This window comes from Sceloporus occidentalis, unplaced genomic scaffold (genome assembly GCF_023333645.1).
Source record: "Sceloporus occidentalis isolate IW3139 unplaced genomic scaffold, rSceOcc1.0.p SCAF_3, whole genome shotgun sequence".
In the NCBI taxonomy this organism is placed as follows: domain Eukaryota; kingdom Metazoa; phylum Chordata; class Lepidosauria; order Squamata; family Phrynosomatidae; genus Sceloporus; species Sceloporus occidentalis.
The window spans coordinates 148,693,506-148,705,724 of NW_028316983.1; the positions used below are offsets into that span (position 1 = coordinate 148,693,506).

Sequence of the window (12,219 nt, forward strand, 5' to 3'; positions counted from 1 at the left end):
AGGGGATGGTTCCTTGGTTCCTTTTCTCTCTCATACACACACACACACACACACACACACACACACACACGTTGACCCATGGATAAGTTGACCCAGGTTTTTAGGGTCACTTTTTTCACTAAAAATTCTAGACTTATACATGAGTATATACAGTATACTAATATCTGGTCTCTCTCCTTCATGCTCCTTCTGCATCTCTGTGCAAAGAACCCTCCATTTCAAATAAAGATAGTCCTCCAGCAGCTAGACCAAAGGTCTTATTCTCTGAAACATGATAGTGAGGATCCTAAAGGGAGTATGACTGCTGTGCTCAAGGTCCTCCACAGCAGAAGACCAGCAGGACATAATTATGCTACCACCAGTTTAGGAGATCATAGAGGCCAATGTCCATTGACTCAGCAGTTCGTTGTTGTCCCTATTTTCTTCCTGTCCGGCAGTGCCTTGCTTATCAATTTATAACATTGCCTGTCTGATTGCCAACTCAGCTTTGGTGCTATTTATTGGTTTATCTGGCAAGCTCATTTCTCTGCCTTTTCCAGACCAGCAAAACAGCTCCAGAGGCAGTTGCCTGGGAGGGCGTCGCCACAATACCATGCAGAGCTGCATATGGAAGAAAGGCCACAACTTTATTAATGCAAGCCAGCAATAAAAGGTAAGGTTGGCCAAAAGCATGAGGTCTGGATCATTGTACAGCCCGCCGTTGTAAGATAAAGGGCATGTCATATAGAGCAAGGCATCGGGATGAGCTAGGGGCTAAAATAACGCCCTCTCGTATCCATGCAACCCACAGATTGCATTTAAGAATAAAGCCCCTAGTCACTGGTAGGCAGTGTCATGTTATGGCCCCGGCAATGACCACAATACATGTCACTCCTGTGTCCCATAGGGACTCCCGATACAGTGCTACACAACCTTATAGACCATGCCTACCAGATCCAGAAGCTCTGCTGCTGCCCCAAAGTTGTGACAGAAAACCACGCACCCTAGGGCGGGTGGGTGGGAGAGCCAAGCAAAAATGGCACCGATGGAGGATGCCGCATGGCCTTTTATAGGCCATTCACAAAGGTGGGGGCCAGGAGGGGAGTCGCCTGCCCTGGAGGACCGGGGCAACCATAAAGAAGGACTATCCGCCTCCTAGACCGTCACTCTGGAGGCGGAAGTCCCTCCCTTTCCCCTCCCGGCCAGCCAATAGGAGGCCAGTGCACCCCAGCAATGCATGCTGGGGCACGCTGATCCCGTGGCACCAGGCCCCGGTGGCAACGCAGCCTGCTCAGGGAATCGGGCGGTCGCCTTTTTCTACACAAAGACAATAACAATTATATAATTAATAAGATTGTTGTGATTACTATATTCTTAGGACTTTGCTGATGAGAAAACACTTCTGTAAAGAATCCCTTTTGCCTAAGTAATACTTATTTTCCTTTTGAAAAAAAATCTCAGTGTTTAAAGAGCTTCTATTTCTAAGCTTCGGTTTCTAAGAACACTAGAAAGTACCTTTTGAAAAATTAATGGATTAGCTGACTGAAATCAGCAACTAAAAACCACGTCTTTAAAATCTATATTTATGAAGTTATATACCAGTTCCATAAATATATATCACATTTGTTGATATGGAGTAGGACAACAACTTGCATTTCTGAATCCTCATTGGGGGTGTGGTTAACATGATGAACACCTTCCCTTCAAAATTCACCACTGTTGATTTCTCCAAGAAACCCAATCTTTTTTTTTTCTTAAATGGTTTCAGTTACCTACTCATTGCTCCCTGCTGTTTTCTGCCTACATGTGTAGCACCTTTACACTGCAATACATCATTGTTCAATATACTTTACAAAGAGATCTTGAAGGGACCTTTGAGACTAACAGAAAGAAGGAAGCTTTTAGCATGAGCTTTCGTAGACTTGAGAGGAATAGACTCAAGTCTACAAAAGCTCATGCTACAACCTTCTTTCTTTCAGTTAGTCTTAGGGCTGCTACAAGAAAACCTTTGTATAAGTGACTTTCCAGATTAACACAGCTATGTCTTTGAATTCTACCATCATTGTTCAATACATCAGCACTCTCCATTCTGAGTGGCATTTGTCTTTCAAGATATTTCAAGGCCTGAAAGGTCTTTCTCAACCTTATTACACAAGTTACTTTTATCTAAGATGTCACAGAACAAAATCTAAAATTGAGATTCAAAAGATAAATAACATCTCCCATAGCAAAACTTTTTCCCCCACCAGAGAAAGAAAAATTTCCTGTGGCAATAAGACCTTCCCTTGCAAAAATGGCTGTTACAGGAATGTCCGAGGTGTAAGAGAAATAGGCGTTAAAAGTTGCACCTTCCCAGTAACCTTGCTGCTACAAATTGAAGAAATGGATTAAGGTGCTCATCCCAAGGTATATAAAAGCATATAAGGCACCTAAAGAAAGTGAGTCGAATCTCCTTAATAACAAGGCAACATCAATTGAATCAACAACATATAAACACAATTCCTTATTCACTCTTCTTACCCATATCAGACATCTCTGGCACTGTAACTATGTAGGGCCCATCTGTAAATTTTGGTGCATTGTCGTTGATGTCTTGTACTTTGATAATAAACTCCGATTCAGGCTCAAGAGGCTTGTTCGTCCGTCTATCAATAGCCTGAGCATGCAGTACATAGTGTGTCTTCTTTTCCCGGTCTAGGCTTTTGGTTGAATGGATGTCCCCCGTCGTGTCATCAATAATAAAGATAGTCCCAGCCCCTTCACCCGTAAGGATATATTTGACTGATCCATCACCTTTGTCAGAATTGGAGTGCAGCTGTAAAATACAGATATATAAATATATTATGTAATATAATATTTCACCATGATACAAGCTTGTTCACTGTGATGGGAAAAATAAATCTTTATGTCATCAGCAATATTTAATGGCAGATATTGAGAACATTCACCAAAGCAGCCCCTTGATAATGAAGGCTTAGTTGGGAAAACTATTTTTGAAAATGTCAATAAAGACAGATTGCTTGGTTTTATACTTAGCTCTGCAGGTGGGGAGGAAGATAAAACAAAAATAACAATGCAAAATAGCATGGTCCATATAGCATGTTTTAAGGCAGGGATCCATAACAAGGAGAAAAAAAACATGACTTCCAGACCTGCCCACCCTTGTAAGGATTTGAGAGGGAGACATGGGAAAGGACAGAATCATGAAAAAATATTGATGGTATTACCAGCCAAAGAGGCTCCAGTACAAGCTTTAAAATTTCTCCATCAATACATTGCATCTTGTACTGAACTATAGGAGCAATGGGCTAGTATGCTGACATTGACAGGATAGGCACTGGAAAAGATTCAGGTATACCTCTCTGAAGAAACCATTTTCAGAATCTGATACACCTAGAAAAAAGACATTTGTCTGCATGCCATCACAGAAAGTCCTGTTGCTTCAAGCTCTTTCACCAAGATAAAATCTGACCCTTTTCAACGTACCCAGAGCACTTCATTAGAATGTTTTCAGCCACCTGTCCTTTCCTAAGCGCCTCTTTAAGTAAACTCATCAGTGCAAGTTATATCTTTCTGCATCTCAGAGTTTATAAATTATTGATCCAAGACACCAAGCAAACAGCAACAGAACCAATAAAACATCCTGGTGATTATGGTAGAACCCCAGCTACAAGTCATAATGGCAAAGGCTTCTACTGTAAGCCTTTATATTTGTGGCTTCTACTTTTGCAGATTTGATTATTTGCAAATTTAGCTAATAGGTCCTCTCCTGTTGGACATTAACCATAGGGTTGTCCTGGAGGACCTAGAGATTCATAGTGAAAAGTTCTCTTAAGTAAAATAAAATAAAACAAAAAGTTCTCACTACCATCTCAGGATGTCTTTACTGAAGACACAGAAGAGAGCCTTCTCAGTGGCTGCTCCTACCATGTGAAATTCTCTTCAGTGGGAGGTTAGGCTACTGCCTCCCTAAAATCCTTTTGCAGGCAAGTCCTTTTTTTATTTTAATGGGTATATAGGGAGGCTTCTTGGGTTGTGTGTGTGCTTTTTAAAAAATTTCTATGCTTTTAAAATAATTTTATGCTGTTTTAAATGTGATATTTTAATTGAATCTGCTTATATGTGACCTAACATGTCTTTTAGCCATTTTTCAATTTGCACAGAATTATTTAACTTCCAACATTAAACAGGATAGGATTTTTCCCCAGAATCAGCCCTATCCACTGAACCAATTTGTTGTTGTGTAAAGGAAAGGGTAATCAGTAACATTATCAAAGTTTAAAAAGGAAAGATTTTTAAAATGTCCAGTATGGAATGTGTGTACCTGTGTTTATGTCTGTGGAAACAAGATATATTTCTTGCTCAAAAATGAATCCAAAAAGAAGAGAAGAAAGTTTATGTTTTGATGTGTGTGAGTGAGAGAGAGAGATAGGAGATTGTTGCTCTGCTTTTTAATAGTGGGATAGAAGTGTGATGTTCACTCTAATGGCAGGATCCTATTGCACAGCCTCATAGCTAGGCAGTAGCTATCCTGTAGTCAATCTGTGCTTCTGCCACAACTTTTAATGAATGGGAAAATCCTGTGAATAGCCGTCAATCGCACTGTTAACCCATTATTGAAGTATATGTGATAGGTCATTTTGGAGTAATTCACAGAGAAGGGGATTTAAAGAGGTTTCTCTGCATCCATCCACCCATTCCCAATGAAGGTAAGCCTCCTTACTCAGAAGACAATCATTTCATTTGGCAAGAAAAATGGGATTTAAAGAGGTTTCTCTTCACACACATCACCACTCCCAATGAAGGCAAAACTACTTACTTAATTTTGGATAGCTGATTAGTAAACGGAATAGTGGTGCGATAAGACCCATAGCCAACCTGTTATCAATTTGCAATTGTGTGGTAATGTGAAAAGAATTGTTGCTGTTTCGAGCGTTTAAAAAGCCGCAACAGCATCGGGAGGGAAGCTTCAGGCAATAATCTCCATAACATTTTAACCTTTGGTTAAAGACTTCCACATTATGCATTATATGACCCACACAGTTATGATTTTGCACCTCAGATGCTGAAAGAATGTATAGACACTAAGTGAGGAAGCCACTCATTATTGCAGACAGTACCAGGGATGTGCCCTGTGACACTTTCAACAAATGATCTGATTTCATACATTAAGGGAACCAAAGATACCTCTTGAACTTTCTGGTTAGGACAAGAGAAGAGAGCTGATTTTATGTCAGGAATTATCACTCAAAGGGTAATCCATAAGAGGTTGAAAGATGTAAGCATAAATAAGGCACATACTACATTCTACAGCCTGCAAAATATTCAACAAAATGTGGAAAACATCACCGTACTCATCTACTCAGAAGTGAGCCCCACTGGTTTACTTCCAGATACCTAGCTACAGGATTGCTGTTTTATAGTACAAGCTTATGCGTGTTTACTCAGTATCAAATCCCAAAGAATTTTATGGAGATTGCTCCTAGGTAAATGGATATAGGACTCTATCACTAGATTATTAAAGGATATGCTGATATAACTCAAGGAGGTCTAATTGGAAATTTACACAGGGTTAAACTAAAAGGACAGACAGGAAATACAATGGCTTAGATCTCTAGAAATGGAATGCTTCTCATCTTCAAATGTATTTTTTTACACTTCATTTGTAAAGCAGCTGCTGAAATAAAGTGCCTGAGGCGTCTCTGTTCTTTTCCCTTGGTAAACTTTGCTTTGGCAAGATATTCTGTTATTTGTTGTTGTTGTTTTTTAATTTCTGAAGACAGGAAACTAATTCTGAAAAGAAAAGGGATTCTGTATTATACTCAAATTCTCTCTCTCTCTCTCTCTGTACATGTGTAATGTCAACTTCTTCTTTTAATCCCAGGGCTAGTATTCAGTGTTTAAATTCAAGCAAAACAGAAAATAACTAAAACATAAAGAAGGTTATAGTTATTAGCAAGTCACTATAACAACTTGCTAAAACTACTTCTCACATAGTGATGACGCAAACACATTTTCTAATCCTCTTGATATTATAAATGAGACCAGTTGGGGATCCCATGAGCCAACTGCTAATGTTTTGTAGAAAACATAAAAGGTGGGCTAAAAGGATTATTTTCTTTTAACCACAAGGCATCCATTCTACCTGTTCTGCCTTTACAAATAATCAAAAAGACTATCACGGTCTCTTTTTTTCCTGACGTGATAAGAAAATTTCATGTCAATTAGCTAGAAAATACAATTTAAAAGAAGGTACATCAACTTCTGATTAGAATTTTGCATACCCGTTTCAGGAGATATTGAGTATCCCTGCTTGTTACTGTTTAAAAATCCCTGTAATGAACAGGAACAGTTACAAAATCCTATCAATATATAATACAATAATTCAGGTATAGGCCTTTAACATAAGAGGGAAATGAACATATTCATATTTCCATAGGAAAGTTCACATAAATAAAAATAATTAAAAAAACTGTTTATTTATTTTTCTGCCATGCAGAAGAATAAGGGGGGGGGGGGAATAGATAGATTAGATAGATAGACAGACAGACAGACAGACAGACAGACAGACAGACAGACAGACAGATAGATCTCACTCTTGGGCACAGTCACAAAGTTTCTGTGATATATAAAGAAATAATAATGATGAAGTTTGTATGTGTATAAAAAACATTTGTTTTGTGTATGATTTACCCCACCACCACCAAACCAATGAATTTAGATATTCCTGATATCATGATGGTAAAATAATAATAATAATAATAATAATAATAATAATAATAATATCATGAACTGCTGGTTTTCTCACTCATAGTGGACAAAGCTGCTTTATTTTCAGTGGGGAGTCACAACATACTGAGAGGTGATCTTTTGTTGAGGCCAAGAAAATTTGTGCATATTATTTCCATCCTCGCCTGAAACTATGAATGCAATTAGACCATCTTGTCTTAGTAATTCATAAATGTGCAAGGCCTATATTTCTGAGTGCAGAAATGAGAAGAAAGCCATGAGCACATTTAGAATATGCTAATGAGTGTAAATGTTTACCTTTGGAAAAAAATGCATAAACATGCTTTAATGAATGTATATCAAAAAAAAAGTATAAATATATACAAATACTTCCCTATAAGGGGTGTGGGAGGAAGACCCATAAGCCAATACAGAAACTGCCATGGAATAATAATGCTAATGGGGAAAGGGGAAACTCAGTTCCACTTAGTCTCATTACTTTCATTATTCAATAAGTAGGTTATTTGGGGTATTTACATCTTGTTGCTGCCAAAGTTTAAGGATTAGGGTGATTTGGCTGCTCTTGAACATCTTCCTGGCTTCCCACTTCTTTGGCTTGAAGGCTTCATTTACTGGAAGAAGAAGAAGGTGGCTTTGAAAGTGTCTACCTCTCTCAGAACTATAAACAGCTCTGGACCTGGCCATGTGTGACTTCTTGTTATGCTAGTATATTGGTGCTCTGAGCTCTGTGTAGCATGCAAGAATAGTTTTATACCACTAAGGGGGTGATTTTTAGATTTCTACCAAAGCTGGGCTGGCATCTCACTGATGTTCAAGCACTGACATGTTATCTCCATATTCATATGACCTAACAACAGTGGAAAGTGTTAACATTAACAAAGAGTTTTATCTGTGGAGATTATCACACATATTGTATCCCAATGGGAAACATGTGCAATTACGTGTCAAAGGCGGGTATTACCACATTAACCTGTGGCCGCCCCTCTGTAGCACGGATGCAGCCCGTATGCAACCTGGGCTTCTCCAGTGGGTTTTCATACATGGGATTTCCCGGCTTTGAAAAGCCGCAGAATAAGCCTGGGTTGCAGATGGGCTGAAGATGGGTGGCTATGGGTGAATGCAGTCAGACCCATTTTTGACACTTAAATATGCAATGTATCCTGTCGGGAGAAAGATGGGACACAGTGTGTGTGATAATCTCCTATGACAGACTATTAACATGCACATCCTCAACAGATTACTGTAATTTTGTAAATTAACCACATGTGTTTAAACTCTTGGATAGCTCCTTTTAAGTCTGAACTAAGACCCAGAGAGGACTCTTCCCACTCATATAGAAACAACCATCTGCCACTGGCTCTGTAACAGAATTAAACACAAAGAACGTGTTCACTATAAATTAAATTACACAAATTACTTTCTAGAAATTATATACTGTTGGGATTAATACACTTGAAGTCTGACTTCATCCTTATTTGTCAGAAGATACCTGGCTTGCAATAGGGGGGAAAACACCTGAAAATAATAGTTTCAAAGAAAATAAACTTGAAGTGTCCCCTTTTATCAGCTCAGAGGACTTCAGTTTTTGACATATCTAATAACAGTTTGGCTTCAAAATGATTTATGAGAGCTCTTGATTCTTTAACTGTCTCTTTCCTTTAGTGCATGACTAACCTAGAGAGAAAAAATGAACCTAAACACTCTATATTTTGGAGATTTTTTTCCCCCTTCATTGGGTTCAATTAGGAGCCTCCTTTTATTTTCTTTCATTATCAGGGGATTCATGAAATGAAATGGCTCTTAATGCAATAAAACATAGTGAGTCTTTTACAGTTGCAGCAATTGTTTGTTTACATCCCAGCATAAATGTATTTGAAGGACCATTTCTGTAATAAAGGAGGAAAGGGTAAAACACACATATATACCACAGCATTGAGCCAATATACAAAGGTACAATGCACAGGGGAAAGAGGGATGAGAAATTTCCAGGCCATATGGTTTCGAGGATAAACTGCTGGTATCCCAAAGATGTGAGAATAGGGTTTATAATCTTGTGTGAAATATATTTATAATTCAGCGAGAGAAGAAACTGCAGCTTTAAAAATTCACAAGAAGGTACAGTTTTAGTATGATCCCCGCTCTACCCTCATGACCATTGAAGGGCCTGCATTTAGAAAGTAAACCATCTCCTTAGCACTAGTGTGATCACTTTACATACTTCATGTCTTGGGAATGACCTGTGTTGAAATGACAGAACTAACACATTATTATTATTATTATTATTATTATTATTATTAACCTTTATTTATGAAGCGCTGTAAATTTACACAGCGCTGTACATACAATCTTTTTAGTTAGAAGATTCCCTGCCCTTGGGCTTACAATCTAAAAAGACATGACGCAAAAGGAGAAGGGAGTGGTGGAGGGAAAGGGTAAGAGGTCCAGCAGTTCCTCTCTACCTCCAAGGCCTGGACCAAGGTAGATGGACTGGAGGGAGGGCTTGGCTTCATAATGGATGGTTAATCTTCTTCCAGGGAAAATACATACTCTCAAGTAGGGTAATACATATACAGTACATAGCAATACAGGAAATGGTTTGATAAACAGGCACCAAAAGAACATCAAATAGTAAGCGACAATTATGCAATGCCCGGGAAGGCTTCTCTGAGTAGGATGGTTTTCAACTCCGTTTTGAAGCTGGTTAAAGAAGTGATGGTTCTTGCTTGTGGGGGAAGAAGGTTCCAGGAGTGAGGGGCAGCAAGTGAAAAGGGGCAAATCCGGGATGGGGCAGAGGAAATCCTGGGCTGAGACAGCAGACCTTGACTACCAGAACGGAGGGCCCGAGTGGGAAGGTGAGGAGAAAGAAGGTCTGATAAGTAAGGAGGGGCCAGTCCATGGAGGGCTTTAAATGTCGACAGCAGGAGCTTATACTGAATGCGGAAAGGGAGAGGGAGCCAGTGAAGGGATGCCAACACAGGAGAGATGTGGTCAGAGCGGTGGGTGGAAGTGATAATGCGTGCAGCTGAATGCTGGACAGAGATTAAAGGACGAAGGTGAGAAAGAGGAAGCCCAGCCAGGAGGACGTTACAGTAAACACACATTCCTTTCTTCTGTTTATCATGTTAAAGCCCTGAATAGCATTGCTTATGTAACCAAACCAAGTATCTTCTACATTTATGAAGGAGGTATTGGCATGTCGGACAAAATCAGGAGAGAGTGAAAACAAATAAAAACAAATGAAGAAACAAATAAAGAAAAACACTAAAAATGGTCATGGATTATGACCAGTTGCTCATGGATTATGGATTGACCCTTGGGCAGCGGGACAGAAAGGTATGGTAGGGGAAATGAAATAGAAAGGCTGGAATTTTAGGCACTGTATAGCATTCCATAATAGTTGCATATCCATAGAAGATAAAATTGGTGGTATAGTACTGCCACACTAAAAAGCTCCCTCAGGTTAGTAGGAGAGATAATCTGAGTAGAAAAAAGAGTATTCCAGTCTCTGGTAATAACTTGTCACTGTTCCATCTCTCCCTTCCCTGCTTTGCATCTTGCTTTTTTTCTTCTGGGGTTCCCACTTTTTAGATAGGCAATATATCACTTCCTTTCATTGCTATCATAAGTTAAAATGAGGGTAATTGAGGGGTAAATATTCTGTTAATCAATATAGAATGTATTAAAATGATTGACCAAGAGTAAAAAGATAAATGTGATGTCTTTAGTATACAACAATTGTATACATACAATGGAAGCCCACTGAGGTTCTTCATGAGTGTAAAAATGGTAGCGGACACTTTATTAAATTATTTTAAAAGCCACATATTTTCAGATGATGGGTTTTAGGACTATTCCTACATTCATACATTTAAAATGAGAGCATCCACTTTGGCTGGAACACATGAATTAATACAGAAATCATTTTGCACTGCCACTGATTAGTGTGCTTCTGTTGTTATGTACTGCAGCTAATTTCTAATTTCCTCAGTATCCAACCAGAACAAAGAGACATGGCTAAAATGCAAGTAGTAACACTGCCATTCAATTCCACAGGGCTTTAGATATTAATGTAAACAGGTTAATCTGGCTAAAGCCAGATTAGTTTTGCAAGACTAAGTTGCATCTGAGGCAATTAAATCCTACAGATTGCATTGTGACTAATGTGCGTGCCAGTGTCCCTGTGGAAAGGGCTCACACATAATGCTAAGAGCAAAAAGCTAAACTGGAAACTGTGTGGAAAATGAATGAAAAACAATATATAAAATAAACAGGATGGAGAGAAGCAAAACTTTCAAGCAATTACTAGATGGCCTCTGGAGAGGAAACGAACAGCAAACAGTTTTAATGCAAGTCCACAAACTAACCACAGCCTGTCAGACATGTATGCTGATCTGACAGAATACCAGATCCTGAAAAAGGTTTTTTCTTTGTTTGTTTGTTTGTTTGTTTGCGTGTTTTTTGGACTACAGATCTCAGAATGTCTACAGCCAGTATAGTAAGTGAATGTGCATAACTTGTAAAAATCCAGGATAAAAAGAGAAGCTCAGTTAACCTCCAGTTTTAGCTGTCAGGCTGGGACAAAGTCTTACTGTGGGTGGAAGAGGATGGAGAACAAAGGAAGCTATATTATTTTACACCAAGCTGGAACATGGTCCCTATAATTTAGTATTGTCTTTTGTCTCACCTATGCTTGTGGCTTCCAGTTTCAGAGAGGAGAACTTTCCCAGACCTAGAGAGATCAGGTCCCTGGATCCTGCAGTGCATGTTCTTCTGCATACAGTGCATAAACATGTTATTGCTATGCTAAATTTCACTACTTTTGCAAAACTGCCAGGGTTTCAAAATTTGTTATTTTACCTTTCCCCTTTCGACCCAGTATTATGGATTCTGCTCATCCTTTGATCCCCTTTATAAGCAGTTTAAAGGGGTTGTGGGTGCACATAAATATGTTCAAAAAGTAATCACAGCATCCCCCAAGCAACCTGCCTTTGCCACTCCATGAATCAGATTGCAGGACATCATTGTTGCATTACAGGAAGGACTCTCCAAATATAACCTAACTCCATTCACCAAAGATGCAGAAATCCAAGGGTTACTTCAGGTCTTTGATCTCTTGCCATAGAGCAGCCAGAATATGAGTTTATACTCAACAATAGAAAGGATGGACTTAAAAAAAAAAAAACCAAGCAAATAAAAACTACACCAAGGATACAGATAGACACATTCAGGCCAACTTCCATCACTAGTTACAGAGCATGAGCCCTGGCAATGGACTGCCACAACAATGGCCACAACACACACACATACTACAAAGCAAAGGGAAAAGGATCTCTACAGGCTAATATAGTTAACTGCAAAGATATGTTTTCTTTTTGCTCCTCACTGCACAGATGTAATCAAGCTGGTTTCTTGAACTGTTTATGTACAGTAAACATCACATATAATTTTATAAAAATGCTAATGTACTGAAATAGCAGCAGAAAGGCAAGA

General features: G+C 38.9%; 1 protein-coding gene across 2 annotated transcripts in view; it reads right to left on the reverse strand.

The window, feature by feature from the left end:
• The window catches only part of LOC149316946 (cadherin-18), a 238,404-nt gene that overhangs the window by 169,986 nt on the left and 56,199 nt on the right, over positions 1-12,219 (reverse strand). Inside the window, exon 2 of one of the 2 annotated variants that reach the window (XM_089516578.1) lies at positions 2,500-2,794. The exons of the other annotated variant lie outside the window; for it this stretch is intronic. Within the exon in view, the coding sequence (XP_089372704.1) occupies positions 2,500-2,794 (295 nt within the window). The remainder of the gene's footprint in view (positions 1-2,499; positions 2,795-12,219) is intronic. 2 annotated transcript variants of the gene reach the window in all.